Source organism: Anabrus simplex, chromosome 1 (genome assembly GCF_040414725.1).
Source record: "Anabrus simplex isolate iqAnaSimp1 chromosome 1, ASM4041472v1, whole genome shotgun sequence".
Classification (NCBI taxonomy): Eukaryota; Metazoa; Arthropoda; class Insecta; order Orthoptera; family Tettigoniidae; genus Anabrus; species Anabrus simplex.
The window spans coordinates 1,424,438,504-1,424,458,480 of record NC_090265.1 but is presented as its reverse complement, the minus strand read 5'-3'; the positions used below and the strand labels follow the sequence as shown (position 1 = coordinate 1,424,458,480).

The following is a 19,977-nucleotide window of genomic DNA, read 5'->3' as shown; positions in this document are numbered from 1 at the left end:
TATGCACCCCAACATTAAAAAAAAAAAAAAAAGAGCAGTGTGGTATCGTAGTTGGCTGTAACTCGATCCGAGTATATATAACTTCTTCCTGCGTAAAGTGAGCAGTTCAACTTAGTTTATGGATGTGTTTGTGATGACGAAACAGACCAATCTTGTCATAAAACATACGACCACACAAACCACACTGAATGGATGCAGGAGGATGGGGTTGTAATTGACGGAGTTTCCTTGCTTGTCGCTTGGCCTCTTGATGTCTGCGGCATTCTCTTTCCAACAAGTTGACAGTGGTGGATGTAGTGTTCCACCACAGTGAACAGTCCCCAGCACATTCTTCCCATGTCTGTATATTTATACCAATTGTCTTCATGATGTGTTTCAGCTGGTCCTTAAAACGCTTAAGAGGGGCTCCATGAGGTCTACTGCTGGAGCAAAGTTCACCATAAAGAATTTAGCGGGGAAGCCTGGTATCACTTATGCAGTGAACATGGCCTAACCATCTCAGTTGATGAGCAATGATTGTTGCCTCAATGCTATTTAGCTGCGCTTTGTCAAGAAATGCAGTGTTATTCACATAGTCCTCCCACTTGATATTCAAGATGCATCTAATTTTTTGTTGGTGGAAGCACTCAAGTTTTTTGATATCACAGCGACAGAGTGTTAAAGTTTCACAGCCATACAGTAGCGTGGAAATGACAACAACTTTGCACACCACGAGTCTGGTATGCAGTTTTAGGTCATTACTCATGAAGACTATGCATTAACCGTCCAAATGTTGCATGAGCAGCCCCGGATCATTTATCAACATCTTGTTCACAGGTACACCGTTTAGACAAGATGCTTCCAAGATATGTAAAGTGAACAACCTGCTCCAGGGTTGTGTCTAAGATGGAGATTCTGAACTCAGGAAGAGTTAATCCTGGGGCAAGTTGTGCAAGTACCTTTGCTTTTTTTTTTTACTCATTAATGGCAAGACCAAAGTGATCACCTGCAGTTTTAAAGCAATTGACTGACTGCTGTAGTTCTGCAAGTGTTAAGAGCAGGAGATGCGGTGTCATCGGCATACTGCAGTTCTGTCACCCGGTTAACCAGAGTACGTCTTTGTGAGTGAAGTATCCATGCCTAAGTTATTTGCAGATGATTCATGCAGCACGTACAGTGCAAAGAGTGTAGGAGCAAGCACACAGCCTTGTTTCAATCCATGAGTGATTGGGAACGAATCTGATACTGAGTTACCATGAAGAACCTGTCCAGGCATTCCATCATGAACAGCTTGAACCAACTCCACATAATGTTCAGGACATCCAAAATGTCTGAATACTTTCCACATAGCAGATCTTCGTACTGAATCAAAGACTTTTTCCAGATCATAGAAAACTAAATACAGAGGCTACTGTTGCTCTCTGAATTTTTCCTGGAGTTGTCTAGCACAGAAGATCACATCTGTTGTGCCTCTGGAGGTTTGGAAATCACATTGAGGCTCAGGCAAAATCCCCTCCGAGATAACTTGGAGCTGGTTTAATAGAATTCTTGCGAGAATTTTACCTGTAATTGACAAAAGCAATATACCACAGAAGTTCCCACATACACTACGATTGCCTTTCTTGAAGACATAGCGTGATATATAGAACACATAACATACCATTATCGAAAGATAATTTGTGCAAAGAAATGAACACTATTTGAATTATAGCAAACAAAAATGGTTTCAACAAAGACTTCATCAAAAAACTAATATCTAAAATCAAAAACAAACCTAAATGAAACTTAATTAAGCAAGGATGAATTCTCAACAATTACCTTCAATAACAATAATATAAACCATATACCCAACTTGTTCAAGAAACAAAGTAAAAATAGCATTTAAAATTACTAATAACAACACCCACCTTTTTTCATAATTCCAATGTGATCAACCCCATTAATAAATTTTACAATTCATGAACTTACAGACTGGATTGGAAAGAATGTAAAGCAAGTTACAAGGGACAGATGGAAAGGAACTTTGCAATACATTACGCTGAACATACCAACGCTACAAAACATAACAGATTTTCAACCATGGGCCAACACGACAGACTTCAAATATAATTTTAGTGAGATAAAACAAGATTTACGTATCCTAAAAATTTGACAAAACGGCTCCCTGCTCACCATTGTATGTATGTTTAGTCCTCAGACCGAAGGCTGCTTGGATCCTCAACAGCTCTGTCAACCCCCACCGCGACTTCAAGCTCCACCTCCAATCCCACCTACCGCACCCCCCCCCATCTTCCACATCCTCTCACCACACAAGAAGTCTCAGAAGACAGTGGACAGTGTGACCCGAACGTGGTATTAGGAAGTTCCACATGAGCTAGAGGGAGTGAGTATGTTACATTTATTACATTTTATACCCACAGTCTACTTTGTTCAACTCCTCATTTAGACCTTTCTATACTTACAGATATCTTCCATATACAATCCAGACACAAATAATAGACTTAACAACTCCTGGGATTTCAATAATATCAACATGTTCCATTAAACCAAATGAAATAACACCAGAAAGGATGTTCCCTCTAAGCCAATAACCATTTGACTTCACTTATTGTGATAACTCACTATATAACATCAACAACATAGAATTATTTGCCAAGATTCATACATGCTACTCAAACACGCTGTGAAAAAGAACTTCAATTCTACCACACATCGACAATGACGATCAAGGCACTGTCAACAACATACAATACCACAATTGTTTTATATAAATTTTATAATAAGAACCTAAGCATGTGCAAGTTATTTTAATAATAAAATGTTATTTGCTTTCCGGTCTAGAAAGTCAAGATTAACAGCTGAGATGATTTGTCGTACTGACCAAATGACACCTTATAATCTGTAGGCCTTCAGGCTGAGCAGTGGTCGCTTGGTAGGCCATGGCCCTTCGGGGCTGTTGTGCCATGGGGTTTGGTTTGGTTTGTTATTTGCTTTACATCCCACTAACTACTTTTCAAGGTTTTCGGAGTTGCCAAGGTGCCGGAACTTTGTCCTGCAGGAGTTATTTTACGTGCCAGTAAATCTATTGATATGAGGCTAATGTGTTTGAGCACCTTCAAATACCACTGGACTGAAACCAGGATCGAATCTTCCAAGTTGGGGTCAGAAGGTCAGCACCTCAACTATTGACGCAAGTGTGATAAACTGATTTCACTTGAAAACAATATCCTTTAAACCCATGCCAATATTGAGCTTGAATTATTATTATTCTTTTTGTGATTTGATGATTATTATTATTATTATAATTATTATTATTATTACTTGTAAGGTATGACTATGAAGTGTTTACATCCATTTAGTATTATTTCTGTAGTTAAGTTGGATGAACATACAATACGATCGTATTATTTGTGAGGTGATGTCATGAAACGTGCTGTATATAGATATATATGAGTTTAGTTAATGTAAGGACCTGTAAATAATAGTATATAATTTATTATTACCTGTATACATGATGTGTAATCCGCTACAGTATTGTGCAACACACTATAATATCCAGAATGACACTAGGTAAGACGAGAACTATGTGGAAACTTCCTTTCAATTGTAACTGTGTATTGGGTGCTCTGGAATTTGCTGGAAGATATGTTGTGAGATATCCTTCTTGAAGCCTGGCCAGGCGACATATATAAGGAAGCGGTCTTGATGGTGGAGTGGAGTTATTGTTTAACAGGAGTTGTGTTTAGGCCAAAATGTTAAAGTAATTACAAGTGACTATTTTCATTTTGACCATATTGAAATTAAATATATTAAAATTTTCACAATTAATTTATCGAGAACCACCTATTCATTACTTCCCAATAAATTAATTGTAAAAATTTTAATGCTAATGTAAGCAGTCAACTGTTTCAAAGTTGCAGTCTCCTATGTCTTAGTGATAGGCAGTTGTTAAAAATGATGGTCTATTGATGTGTGTTTTGTTTGTGACAGCGGTTGATTAGGTAATGTGCATGTTTAATGTGTAACTTGTAAATAATTAATTGTAAAGTCTACAAAGACATAGAACTAGTAATGAGCACAATCAGGGAGAAATGCACTTCATTTTTTGGACAACTAATTAGGACACCAGAGAACAGGATCATCAGGAGAATAATAGAAAAATTATGGAATAGTAAGTGCAACATTAAGTAGATTACAGAAATCAAGGAAGATATGGATGAACTACAAATTACAGAAACAAAACCAACAAAATCAGGAAACTCACAGGCAAGCAAACCAGACTGCAAACCAGATTCAACAAACAGACAATAGGAAGGGTGATTTCCGATGAAGGAAGAAAGATAGCATCCGAGAGAATGAAGAAGTACTGGGCTGACAGGAAACTGAAAAATTCGTTGTATAAAGTTGGCAAGAGTGGTTCAATGAAGGCCATACAATGTAAATAAATAAATAAATAAATAAATAAATAAATAAATAAATAAATAAATAAATTAAAAAAATCCATGTACACGATTTGACAGCATATTGTGCGCGTCTTTGTGGCTACATCACTGTCTGAGCCACTCAGCCCAGCACAAGTTATTTTAACATCATCAATAACATAAGAATATACTTAAGCAATATTCAGTACGTATTAATGCAACCAATGAACAAGAGTGACAGGATAATTTTAAGTGTATATGATGAAAGATTTTATACAGGGTGAAGCCTAATTCGCGCACTCGGGCGTCGCAGCGCGACTCCTCACATGCCAGCAATAAAAAAAGTATCTTACAAAATTTCGTCTTGCGAGTATATTCGGTAGAAAACGGACGATAAAGAGTAGCAATCTGGCAACACTGTAACCATATGTAGGGTAATTACCGCTGTCAGCACGTCCACGTCGTGCTGTACAGTTGGTGCAGTGGGTAGAGATTTGGTTGGCATGCAGGAGGTCGATGGTTCGATCCTGGGTTGAGGCGCATTTTCTATTTGCTAATTTCCATCTGACATTACCTACTGTGACACAGTAAGACACCGTTTCTGAGGTCACATGTATCCAACATTTACAACATAATAATAATAATAATAATAATAATAATAAAAAACAGAAGATGGATATAGGCTGAGGTTACGCAGAGAGACAGAAGAGCATTCCAACATTGCAGCAGACATCCGCAAAAGACGTCTGAAATTCTATGGGCACGTCCACAGATTGCCGGCAAGTAGACTGACACACAAGATTCTCACCTACATAGAACATCTAAAAAATATTCCATGGGTACTAGAAGTGAAGAAGGATCTGGAAAAAGCCCAGATAAACCCAAATGACACCGCGGACAGAAACCTTTATAGGAAAAAAATTAATGGATGGAAAGTGCAACCAGAGAACGAAGTGAAAAAGAAGACTGGAGCAAAGTGGACAGAAGAACGAAAAAGGATCCACGGAGAAAGGATGAGAGCTGTTTGGCAACTCAGAAAACAGAATCGTTAGAGCTTTGCGTGATCCATTGGGTCCATACGCACATAATAATAATAATAATAATAATAATAATAATAATAATAATAATAATAATAATACATTGAGATACGTACTAAACAGCATGCGGTTACCAGACGCAACACGCAGTGTTGAAAGGCAGAATTATTGGGACCATGGTGATAACACATCATCATCATCATCATCATCTGTTTACCCTCCAGGTTCGGTTTTTCCTTCAGACTCAGCGAGGGATCCCACCTCTACCGCCTCAAGGGCAGTGTCCTGGAGCTTCAGACTCTTGGTCGGGGGATACAACTGGGGAGAATGACCAGTATCTCGCCCAGGCGGCCTCACCTGCTATGCTGAACAGGGGCCTTGTGGAAGGATGGGAAGATTGGAAGGGATAGGCAAGTAAGAGGGAAGGAAACGGCCGTGGCTTTAAGTTAGGTACCATCCCGGCATTCGCCTGGAGGAGAAGTGGGAAACCACGGAAAACCACTTCCATGATGGCTGAGGTGGGAATCGAACCCACCTCTACTCAGTTGACCTCCCGAGGCTGAGTGGACCCCGTTCCAGCCCTCGTACCACTTTTCAAATTTCGTGGCAGAGCCGGGAATCAAACCCGGGCCTCCGGGGGTGGCAGCTAATCACGCTAACCACTACACCACAGAGGCGGACGGTGATAACACATACAAATTGTAGACGAGTTTGGACATTATTCGCAGAGCACGTTGCTAGGCCTACTGGTAACGTAAGGCCCTAACGAAATGTAATGGACCTGAACGAGGCAAGAATAATAGTTGGTACTAATCTATGGGACCATTGGAGGAGGGTACAAAGAAAACAGGTTTCACATCTAGTAGATGAAGTGATACGAATAAATTCACGCCCACGACGTGACGTGACCAATGAAAACGATTGTTCGTCCATTTCTAAAATCGTAGTATGTAAGTGCAAATGGTTTCTAGAGGACCCACTGCAATCGCTGTTGACGATTAAGATGCCAGATACCATACCACCTGGACTACATTTACGAAATAAAAAACATACGCCTCAACCCAGGATCGACCACTCGACCTCCTGCATGGTACCCCAAAACTCTATCCATTGCACCAACTGTACAATACGAGTAATGTCTGCTGACAGAGGTAGTTACCCTCATGTGGTTACAGTGTTGCCAGATTGCTAATCTTCAACGTCGTTTTTCTGCCGGATATACTCACAAGATGAAATTTTGTAAGAGACATTTTTTTATTGCTGGCATGTGAGGAGTCGCGCTGCGACGCCCGAGTGCGTGAATTATGCTTCACCCTGTATATAGGCTTACTCATCTCATTGATGGTATATAAGAAAATATAAAGGTCCAATAATACTGCCTTGAGGAATTCTCCTCTTAATTATTACAGGGTCAGATAAAGCTTCACCTAATCTAATTCTCAGAGTTTTATTTTCTAGAAATATAGCAACCCATTCAGTCACTCTTTTGTGTAATCCAGTTGCACTCATTTTTGCCAGCAGTCTTCCCACGATCTACAGTATCAGATGCCTTAGAAAGGTAAATCACGATACTGTCCACATGACCACCTGAATCCAGGATATCTGCTTTGCTGGAATCCTACAAGTTGAGCTTCAGTGTAATAACCTTTCCTAAACCTGAACTGTCTTCTATCGAACCAGTTATTAATTTTCCAAACATATCTAATATAATTAGAAATAATGTTTTCTCAAAGCTTACATGCACTGCATGTCAAACTGACTGGCCTGTAATTTTAGCTTTATGTCTATCAGCCTTTCCTTTATACACAGGGGCTACTATAGCAACTCTCCATTCATCTGATATAGCTTCTTAATGCAAACAATAATCAAATAAGTACTTCAAATATGGTACTACTATATCCCAACCCATTTTCTTTAGGATATCTCCCAAAACCTTATCAATTCCAGCTGCTTTTCTAGTTTTCAACTTTTGTATCTTACTGTAAATGTCATCGTAATCATTGGTAAATTTTAATACTTCTTTCGTATAGAAGTATTAGTCACCTCATCTATCTGGACATTATCCTTGTAATCAACAATTTTTACATACTGCTGACTGAATACTTCTGCCTTTTGAAGATCCTTGCATACACACTCCCCTTGTTCATTAATGTTTCCTTGAATGTCCTTCCTGGAACCTGTTTCTTCCTTAAAGTACCTATACATACCCTTCCATTTTTCACTAAAATTTGTATGACTGCCAATTATGCTTGCCATCATGTTATCCTTAGCTAGTGGGTGTTTCTCCTAATCAATATACGTCAAATTGGTACACAGTTACATTATTATATATAGAAGGTACTAGTTTCGGATGTTCAAGCCTGGGCCATCTTCAGCCATATAACCATAAAATCTGTTAAAAAATAATTAGCCTATACATAAAATCTTTCATCATATACACTTAAAATTATCCTGTCACTTTGTTCATTGGTTGCATTATTAAGTACTGAATATTGCTTAAGTATATTCTTATGTTATTGATGTTAAAATAACTTGTGCTGGGCTGAGTGGCTCAGACGGTGATGTAGCCACAAAGATGCACACAAAATGCTATCAAATTGTGTACACGGATTTTTATTTACAATTATTTCTTTCCATTTTATGGCCTTTATTGGAACACTCTAGCCAACTTTATACAACAAATTTTTCAGTTTCCTGTCAGCCCAGTACTTCTTCATTCTCTCAGATGTTATCTTTCATTCTTCATCGGAAATCACCCTTCCTATTGTCTGTCTGTTGAATCTGGTTTGCTTGTCTGTGAGTTTCCTGATTTTGTCAGTTTTGTTTCTTAGGTCTTCCACTGTAATTTGCAGTTCATCCATATCTTCCTTGATTTCTGTAATCCACTTAATTTTGCACTCATTATTCCATCATTTTCCTATTATTCTCCTGATGATCCTGTTCTCTGGTGTCCTAATTAGTAATCCAAAAAATGAAGTGCATTTCTTCCTGATTGTGCTCATTACTGGTTCTATTTCTTTGTAGACTTTACAATTCATTATTTACAAGTTACACATTAAACACGTGCATAACCTAATCAACTGCGGTCACAAATAAAAAACACACATCACAGACCACCATTTTTAACAACTGCCTATAACTAAGCACATGGTGACTCCAACCTTGAAACAGTTGACTGCTTATATTAGCATTAAAATTTTTACAATTAATTTATTGAGAACCACCTATTCAATACTTCGAGTTCTTAGAACAGTCCAACATATAAAATCTCAAAATTTTGTGCACAGATTTCTTTCTAACAACTATAAGTTTCACAATAAGTCAATAATAAGAAATTTGATAGATTTTTGTTAAAGTCTGCCCCATCATTACTTATGTTCATTTGACATAACTAATATGTATACAAATATTCAGTCAATAAAACAATAGATGATATTAAAATGAATTTAACCAGTCAAGGTCGTCTAGGGAAGTTAAGAGATTGAACAATTCATGAAAATTCTACAGTTCATCACAAAAAAACAACTATTTTACGTTCAACACCACCATTTATAGTCAAGAGGGATTACCAATGGGAGCTCCTGCCTCGGGTATATTAGCCAATATTTATATAGACCATCTAGATCACCGCAAAATAATAGGACATATTCCAGGTTTGGATTTTTGGACACAATTTGTGGATGATACCTTTGTAATAATAGATATTGTGACTACTCCTACCACTACTCTTACACCTTAATCTCCTTCACACCATATATATTCAATTTGTTGAGCACCAGTTGCTCTATTAAGCAACAAAATTCATAGAGCATGCCTCTTATCTCAATTATCTCAAGGCGTGAGATGATAAACTCACACGTCTGGCAATATACAGGAATATGGATCAGGACAAAGGTAGATTACGGTTGCATTTCCACAACTGAGGATTGTACTTAGAAATAGAATAACTTATTATTATGAAAAGAAAACTGAATTTATGACTATAATTTACGTCACAATGAATTAGCACTGCCGTACTTTAATTTAACAAAAAAAATATATACCCAGTGAGACTTCTTGTTACAATCAAAAAGAAAATTTAATCTAAACAAAGAAAACTATTGGCATGAACTTGAAGTGAAATATGATATCGCCGCTGATTACCTTCTTCTTCTTCATGTTTTTAATGCATAACATGTCTGATGCTGTAATTACCTGATGTCTGCACACACCGCTGTTGAACTTGAAATTTCTGGAAAAACCAATGAGCTGAAGTCGGGAGCCGTCTGCTGTTATCTTCTTATGTAACCTGGAGTTGACCTACATTCCCTGTACGAGTGTAGTAAGCTCCAATGTAGTTACGTCCATTCAATAGATTGTAAGAAATTGGAAAATTTCATTGAAATACATTGTGAAGTCCATCCTCACAAGTAGATGATGATTCACTATCAGTACAGTACCAGTTTCTACTCAGATCAAACCACCACTCGTAGACCTCCTTGATGATTCTAAGAACTCTTCAAACACCTCTCAGCTCTGACCACCACTCTTCGACCACTGACCATCACTTTTAGCCCACTGACCATCACTCTTCGACGTGATCAACACTCCTTATTATTTATAAGTTTCATTTTCCGTACTGATTGGATTCAATGTATAGACTAGAAAAGTGTTCCACCGATCAATACTTATTTATTGTAAATGGATTTTACACTAGTACCGATTTCGGCGTTTCATGGCCATCATCAGCTATTATATAATGTATTACAGCCATTAGACAAATTCACAAAGATGTTATGTTAGATCATCCGGATCTCTAATGGAAATGGAGTTAAAATATCTGATCAAAAGTGGTGGTGAAAGTTACGATAAACTAAAATTTATTGAGAGTCATAGGACATGAGTACATTAAACACATTAAAATATATAGGCCACAGTATAAAACACTTAAAAAAATTTCTACACATTAAAATATGGCTTATTAAAATTTGAGTTTGTGTTGCGTGGATTTCATTCTTCAATCTTCTATGTAGTTCTTGTGCTTCTATATCATGTTAATTTATTTGTATAAGGTGATCTTCGAGATTGTTCTATGGCTGATATACGTCATATTGATACGTGGTAAGAACCCTTGTCATGAAAACTTTTTGAGTAACTATGTAATCCAACTGATGATGAATTTCAGTAATTTTTTTTTATGATGAACTGCAAGACTTTAGTTTAAATGTAGGAGCTGTTGGTGGCAACACCTCTCTCGTCTATGTTCGTTATGTGGTTGTTATCTGTAAAGATAAGCTGATATAAGTATAGTGTGCATGTGAAGAAATGCCTGGTGTATGTATGAAAATGAAAAGAGTACTTACTATTGTTGTTGTGAAGGTCGTGTACTGGTATGTTTGGAGGCTTGCTGTGTTATACTACGAGTGCGTCTGGGACTCATGTTAGCTGTGGAGAGGGATGTAGGTGGAGGGGACAGAGGAGTGGTTATTGTGGAGGTAGGGGTGGGGTCAGGTTTGTGATTAGTCGGTTTGTTAGGGCGTGTGTTTACTATTTTGAGATAGTCGTTCTTTAATGCTGGAATGGCTTTATCAAAGATGATGCTAGTTTTCTCTGTAATGTCGTTAATGTTATGATTGGGATTAGCGTATTGGTCCAGAGAAATATAGAAATCTTCGGTTATGTTGAGCAAGGGGCCCTCAGAGTTTATGTTTAATATCGTCATATCGTTATTGATGTCTGTGACCCAAATTTCTGTGATAATCTTATGGATTTTTTTGGTGATGTTTTCATCTTGGAGCTTTCAGATCTCTTGCAAGTTATGAATCTCATTCCGTATTGACGGTTATCACTTTACAAAAGAAAATATTTGAATTGTATTGATAGGAGGATTTTATAAATACTTTCAGATCTCGGCGATAATACCCTCCTCTCCTGCTGTTCTGTTATTTTTCATTTGTTTTATGATTTCCTCTATCTCTTCTATTGTGGGTGGATTAGAATCGGGGTTGGATGTAGTTTTTTGGAATGTTAGTTTTTCTGTGGGTTTCTTGCAATTAAGAAGTTTATCAAAGTAATGTTTGAGAATTGTAGTTTTCTTTCATGTTTGTTTCCAGGGATCCATCTGTTCTTCGGAAGCAGAGGCTAGGAGGTTGATAGCCCTTAATATTTTCTTTGAAAGTTCTGTAAAAATTTCTTGTGTTATTTCTCTTGTATCTTCTTCAATTTCTTTTAGCCTGTTATTGTTGTATGCTAGTTTTTCTCTTCTGATTTCCTTCGATGACTGTTTCTGAACTAAGTGAAATTCCTTCCATGTTTCTGATGTTCTGTTACTTCTCCCATGCTTGTTTTCTTCTCTCAATGGCTTGATCACAAATTACGTTCCACCATCTATGTTTTCATTTTCTAGGGGGTTGTCCTCAGCGCACTGCCTTCTGAACTGTCTTCGCAAGATCTGTCCAAGTGTCTGTTGAATGCCTATGAATTTCCTCAACGATTTTATCCCTGTTTATCTTCAAGTATTCCAGATCATGTCTGACTATTTTGTTTTGCGCTGTCTTTTTCTGTCTTGGGATTGGCTTAATCTAAATTGTAGTAAATAATGATCAGACTCTAAGAATCCTTTACGCATTCTAACATTTAAAATTTCCCGCGTGTTTTTCTTGGAAATGGCCACATAATCAATCTAGAATTCTCCCCACACTGTGTTGGGTGCTTTCCATGATGTAAATTTTCGTGTTGGCTTTTGAAATTGCGTTGACATAATTCTGAGGTTAAAATTTTGACAATATTTTATGAGGTGTTCCCCATTTTTGTTTGTGCGAATGTGTGCCTGTTATCTGTCTGTATTTTCTCTTCTTACCTAATTGCACATTGAAGTCTCCCATTAAAATTTTGATCTCTCTTTCTGGTACGTTTTTGGTTACTTCTTCCATGTCTTCCCAGACGTCTTCAATTTCTTGTGGCTTCTTTCTGTTATGGTCATTTGTAGGTGCATGTGCATTGATAATTGTGTATGCTTTATTACCTGATTTGAAGGAGAGCGTGGAGATATGTTCTGATATGGAATTGAAGTCTCTGATGTTATCCACGACTGATGTGTGTACTGCAAATCCTGTACCAAACAATAATGGTGTGCCTCTTCTGACAGCAGGTTTACCTTTGTAAATCCTGTAATTTTCTGTGTCGAAATGGTTTTCATCTATGAAGTGCGTCTCTTGAATGGCAAGAATTTTGATGTGAAATTTTCCTAGCATGTCTGAGTTGTTTTAGTTTTCCAAGTTTGAAGAGAGTGTTTGCATTGAGAGTGCCAATGTAGTGTTTGCGAAGAGATTTTGAGAAGCTCTGAATCTTCTCCTCATGATGTTCCTGGTCCCCCAGAATCTGATGACCAGGAAAATCCAGTGTGTTGACTGGGGCCTGGGGTAGCAGATTTCTTTCCTTTTGTTCCAACATGATTACTTCAAGTTGAAGTTGGTTGTGATGATCTTTAATAAGATCACGGAAATTAGACTTGATTGTTGAGATCAAGTCATATTTCACTGCCGCACCAACTAGGTGAACAGACTCAGACCACTAGTTGCTGGATACCAGAACACACACTAGTGGATTTCTTGATGTTGAATAATAATAATAATAATAATAATAATAATAATAATAATAATAATAATAATAATATATGAAGAAAAATGCCCGATCGAACCTCCACTACAATGCAAATCTTAGTCTTGATAAAGATACTCTACAATAAATTTGACAGAACATTGACCATATGAATGTGGATGAATGCATTATCAAATCATTACGTCCATTATAATGGCACCGAAAAGTATAATTTCCATGACCAATACAGTGCTGGTGAGTGCATGTAGAGTGCCGGTCTTCTTCATGGTTTCCATGGCAGAGATGGCAAATAAAACAAAATGGCTGACACTTAGGACAAAGATAGTATACACACAAACCAAGTGTCTTGAGTTTCTCTCTAAATAGTGTTATCTATAGACTGTTGGCAAAACAAGACGGCTGACACCCGTGGCACAAAAGACACATAACATTTGTACCAAAAACCAATATTAAATGATCCCAGATCCATCAGGTAACATCAACATACACTCAACACATGCTACATCGTCACAAACACTGCCAGGAAGCCACAAATGAAATACAGTTCCCATCCACAAATGGAGATATGATGCATCAAAACAACAGACGACCGTCTACCTCTGCCATAATTTATTATTATTATTATTATTATTATTATTATTATTATTATTATTATTATTATTATTATTATTATTATTATTATTATTATTATTATTATTATTATCAAAAGTTGCATTTTCCTTGTAAACACTGACATAATTCCATTCCCATGTGGAAAAAATTGTTGGTGATTCCCATAAGGCTGGTGTTTCAGAAAGTAATTGTAATTTTACTGATTACTTTTTGAAAAAGTAATTTGTAATTGTAATTATGTAAAATATTTCTCATGTAAATGTAATTTAGCCCAATTACGTTTTTGTGTACTCTTTCCATCACTGGATATGACATATTACTCATCACATTCAAATAATACAGCTTAAAAGAAAAACTCAAAACTAAAACGACACCAATGCAAGATCAATTAAATATTTTTTCTTCCTGTTTAGATGTACAAACAACATACATAACCCTTACAAACATGCTAAGCAAAGCATCAAAACAACACAAAAGCCAAAACAAGCTACATTTAGCTTGCATTACGCCAAGAAGAAACGGTTTACCTTCTAAGTTGAATTTGAGACCCCACCTCTCACATTCGTATTGCAACCAAGTCTTTTCTGCTTCGAGGGAAAGCTGGCCTGTCAGAAGTAAACAACCCAGACTATGGCAAGCAGCACAAATGGAGTCCATTATTATTAAAATATAACATGCAAACTGAATATTAGTATATATCTCTAAAAAGGTCAGCGGGAAAAGAAAATTCTGAATTATTTCAAAATTCCTTGTTTAACTTCAAACAATAATTTAAATAATTTATTCAGAAGACCTCAGACTGACAGCTGACTTCTATTAAGATTATCACACAGTTCAAAACAATACATTGGGATATATAATGGTCAAAAATTAGAAGCCCAAAAACACTAAAATTACAAAATTCAGATTTCAGATTTTACATTTCCAAAATAATATAGCAAACACTGAACAGAGATAAGTGAATGAAGATAATACTAAGCAGAATACTTCCTCACTCCCTGTGTGCCCACTTTTATGATTTATATTTTCCAAGACCCAATAAGAACAAAGAAAATGTATGTTAAATTTATATTACAGTTGAAATTGAAAAGGAATTTCTATTTCACAATGAAGAGTATTTCTACATTCAAGCACCACACCAAATTCTGATTTTCAGCCTACAATGACTTATTGCCAGCTACATCTTCTGCAAGACATACAAATAACATAGCTATCTTTCAGACATTGTATCATTATGAATATGAACGTGAACATTTAAATATGGGTAAATATTTAAGCAAAATAATGCTGAGAATATGAAATTTCAATATAAGGAACACTTTACACACAGTTGAATCACATCATTAAGACCACCCGCTAGAAGTGCTATCTGCCCATGATATATGCCCTGTGACATGACCTGGGGAAAGAGGTATACAGTGCAACTGACATGCTTGCACTTCATACTGTCAAGGTTAAGGGAAGCAATTTATCCAAGTTACAAAAAGATATGATTGATGATGATGATGATGATGATGATGATGATGATGATGATGATGATGATGATGATGATGATGATGATGCTTGTTGTTTACAGGGGCCTAACAACTAAGTTATCGGCCCCTAATGGTACGAAATGAGATGAAATGTAATGACAATTTAAAAGTCCAAAATCATCCACTGACCAGAATTCAAACTGTGATGATGAAGAATGAATGGAAGGATATGAATTTAAAACAATCAGTGGATCCGACCCACAATGCCCCACATTCCCAGAAACTGTCATTAAATAATAGTATTACTGACCAATTGACTGCTTCTAAAGCACAATCCTGAATCGATGATGCTTGTAGTCTAAAGGGTCCAAAATCCAGGTCATCGGCCCCTCATAATGGTACTTATCGCTAGGAAAGTAGAACCATGGTATTTGTCATATTGCAGTACTAATCAAAAGTAGCACAGACTCGCGGTATTCCATACATTATGGTACTACTCACAGGTATTGTAATATGCACATGTAACACAGACCTATGGTGTTTCTCACATTGCGGCGCCATTTACAGGCAACAAAAACCTATGGTGTTCCTCACATAGATGTACTAATCACAGGGACTCGTACTATCCTGTGGTGTTCCTAACATAGTGGGTACTAATCATAGGCAAGGCAGACCCATGGTGTCGCTCAGTAGTGGTACTAATCACAGGTACTGTAAAACCCACCCTGATTCACACACTGTCGCTACTAAGCACAAACCTATTGTATACCTAACATAGTGGTACTGCGCGCAAGTAAAAGCGACCCATGGTGTTCCCCGCATGGTGGTACTGATAAGTAGTCTCATGGTTCTAATTTGATCATCTCTTGGTCGCCCCTTTTAGTCACCTCTTACGAAAATCAGGGGATACTGTGGGTGTATCCTTGGCCTGCCTCCCCCACCCACAGGGGGATGTGTGTTTGGTCCACGAGAGCTATTTTAAGTCCAAGACCCTCGTATCTGCCACCTGGGATGTGCCACGTGGTAGTATCACCTCTCTCCCTGCTACGCCAGCGTAGTAGGTTCGTGGAAAAGGTATGATTAATGGCTTGCACGCTAAGGGGTGGGGGCTGCATTTTGGAAACAGCTATGTTTTGTGAACTGTTCATGTGCCTCTGTGGTTAAGGTGTATCATGAGTGGACAATTGGCACCACTGAGAATTAATTATAAGCTATGAACTTAATTTTTGTTCCATACTGAAGTGCAATTATAATAATAAAAAACTGACCTTTTCAATACAATATATCAAGTAAATGATACTACATAAGTCTTGGGACTAGTTTCAACCACTTAGTGGCGATTTTAAACCACATAGAAATTAAACATATTATTTGATAACTAAAACATATGTATACCAGACAAAGACAATGTTGTAGGAATAATTATAAAATTAAAATATATGTAATATTATTTACTTGATATATTGTAATGAAAAGGTTATAATCTTATAACCACTGGGAATAACCATCATGGAAATTGTGGAGTCTAATGGCCATTAATGTCCGAGGGGAACATCGACTATGACTGTTTATGAAGGCCAATTGACAGGCTACACTAGTACCAATATAAATGGTCCGTTATTGAACATTATAAATTTTCCAGCTAACTCATTCCTGGTTGCCAGCGTGGTAATAAGTTGGGCTCATCAGCCGGCATCCAAAAGAACTAGGAGGCACCCAGACACATTTCTACCACAACACTTCAACGAACCCTTCTGCAAATGGGGTTCCAGGCTGCACCCATGCTAACACAGGCGCATCGACAAAAGCAACTTTGGACAATACTGTTGCTGATTGGCGATGGGCAGCCTTCTATGATGAGTCATGTTTTCAATTGTATAATGGATAGATGTCAGTGTGTCCAGTCATAGATGTCGGAGAACCAACTCCCTGAAACCATTGCTGGATAAAGACCAGGCGATGGGGGCAGTGTTATGGTCTGGGGAATGTTCTCGTGGTATTCTCTAGGTGTCATCATCCATGTGGAAGGCACTCTTGATTGATATGATTATTTTATTTATATATTTATTTAAACATCGAACATTACAGGCTTTTCGCCCAAATTACAAGTTACCAAAACCAATAAACTGAACAATTTTAACCAGAATATGAACACAAACACTGATCTGTGGCCCCTCTTACATGAGAAGATAACCAATCTCACATGAGAGACGCCACCCCTACATACCTATACCTATTATGTGACTCCCCACAAGGGCGGAAAACCAGACCACATGCAAAACGTCACCCACCTTAACAAACTGACACTACTGTGCTGCCTCGTACATGGGTGGAAAGCCGGACCACATGTAAGCCCATCCCTACATCTAACTTGTGACTCCTCACACGGGCGGAAAACCAGTCCACATGCAAGGGCCACCCCTACAACTACTGCCCGATTGTGTTATCCCCCCCCTGGGCGAGAAAATGAGCCACCCTCCCAGGGATTACACACCCAGCCCTTTCTCATGAGGCCCAAAAGGAAGACCCCACCTACCCTAGCAGCTGTCAATTGCTAATTTCTCACCATTCCATATTTCAGCAGGACACATGTAAGCGGAAATCCTGCTCCCCACGTGCCCCCTCTCCCTCTCTTCTATTTCGAAATTTTTCCTGCTGCATTTGCTGAAACACTACCCCATTCATTTGGGATAGGCCCGTCCTATCCCGTCCTCCCTCGGTTATGTACTGCCCCCCCCCCCAACTTCCCGTTTCTCCCCCGCCCTCTAACACTACATAATTACTAATTAACAACCTTGTTACTAACAGAAGTCTAGCCTTTCATCCTTCTCTTTCCATCTTGAGTTAGCCTTTAGTGCCGTGTGCATTCTCACTAATTGATTGATTACACACGACTCCTAATAAGGCCACCGTCACTATTATCTCCTGGCCTGGCTGAGTCAGCTGGCACACTGATACATTCATACTATACACACTTCCTACATGACCTATTGTCCTACGTCGGCTGACTCAGCCACGACTGACCTGTTGCCACTAGTGTGATCACATTCTTCTTGTTTCACAACTTACCATCAACACATACCTTCTTACAATGCACTATATTACTAAATCTCAACTAGCTAGTCTTTTATATTCATGACCACTCATAAGACCGCACACCGTCTTTTAGCTTTTACACAGCCTTATAAGTTTATGTACTTCCTTCTTTTAACTTTAATTCACATATTCTTCTTACCGCACATTACCTGTTTAATTCTGCTCCTTTTTCCCATTCTTTGGCCACCCACACTAAGATTCCTTTTTCATCCCCTTGTTCTAATAACTCCCACTTGTTGGCACTCAAAAGTTTATTTCTTACCTGTCCCTTGTCTTTACAATTACTTATTAAGTGTAGATCATTACACTTTATCCCACATAATATGCATAGTGACTTATCCTTTATCCACCCCTTATTCTTATATAAGCCACCACAGTAAGCCTCCTTTCTTCAATCTATCTATCCAAATATTTAACACTGTCATTTCCATTATCTTATTAAAAACACTAAGAAATCCTCTAACCCTTTTCACATCATACAGCACCTGTGTGAAGACCACTGGATCTGAAAACAGGGCTACGGGCCACTCGACACACGTTGACTGTTCGTTGGTTTTACTCCAGACACAGTCCAGTAATTCACACAGTCACATGCAGTGAACAGCTCAAAAGTATTCAACAGCAGGACAACACTAACAACAGCATATATCAACACAGGCACATTTATCCTCACACTCACGATAGTGGCTTCCATCGCTGACTTACGGTGCTCCTCAGTCTACAGAAATACTCAAAAACACAGTACTCTCAGATAGTACACAGTCTTCTGTTCCGTCGACTCCAGCCCACCTACTCACTGGATTATCCGACACCACAACAACAGCTCCTCATTCAGACCTCAGTGGGACACTAGCGACAGCCAACACTCTGTCACCTTCAGCCCAGCCACTGAACCCCAACACAATGAATCTCACAGCAACTCCACGGAGCCCAACTCTGACCAACTGTATACGGCTAGCCTCCCTTTTTATAGCTCGGGTGATGGGAACCAGAAAATTTCCGAGGTGGCTAGAGGTGGAACACTCCCGTTGAGTCTCCAAGAAACTCACAGGTACGCCAGCTGACGAGAACAATACACAGAAATTCCAGTGAAGCCCTCCAGGCTGGCTGGGAGCTCTCCGGTCGGCTAATTCACTAGTCCCTTCCAGGAAGCACCGAAAGGGGCTACCACAGGCCGGGCACGTAACACTGCCCCCCTTCAAGAGCTGATCGTTCCGATCAGTTATCTTCTCAGCTGTTCCTTTGTATGGTGCCCATCGGTCTAGATGTACCACCTTCAACTTGCATCTTGGACTCCGGGCTGGTAAGCTAAGGGGTCCAGGGGAAGGTGACGATCCCTATCCCTCTGCGTTTCCAACCAGGCGTCACGGCTCCAGTTTCCTTCGAACCCCATGGCGACCACTTGGCAGGAAACTTCGTGCTCGGTCTCTCCACTGGAACAGAACTCGCAGTCTTCTGGACAAAGTCTATGGGACAGTGTCGACCTGCGGAACATGCTTTATCTTGTGTAGACCCTCATCGATATTTCTCTGTCTGTCACCCATCTTCTGTCTTCTCTTGGTCGTCGTCTTCCATCTTCTTCTGACTGTCTATTATTTCCTTTATCATCCTCTTCTGACTTTCAACTATCCCCTCCTGGCTTTCTTCTATCTTCTTAAAGCCTTCTTCCAACTTGTTCTTCACTCTCCTCTGCCTTTCTCTCACCTCCTTCTGGTTTTCTTTAATCTCTTTTATCACCTCCAAGAGCGCATTTAACTG

General features: G+C 38.6%; 1 protein-coding gene across 2 annotated transcripts in view; it reads right to left on the bottom strand.

The window, feature by feature from the left end:
- The window catches only part of RhoGAP71E (Rho GTPase activating protein at 71E), a 292,611-nt gene that overhangs the window by 66,418 nt on the left and 206,216 nt on the right, over window positions 1-19,977 (bottom strand). The window contains exon 7 of one of the 2 annotated variants that reach the window (XM_067152936.2): window positions 14,176-14,253. The exons of the other annotated variant lie outside the window; for it this stretch is intronic. Coding sequence (XP_067009037.1) covers window positions 14,176-14,253 — 78 coding nt within the window. The remainder of the gene's footprint in view (window positions 1-14,175; window positions 14,254-19,977) is intronic. 2 annotated transcript variants of the gene reach the window in all.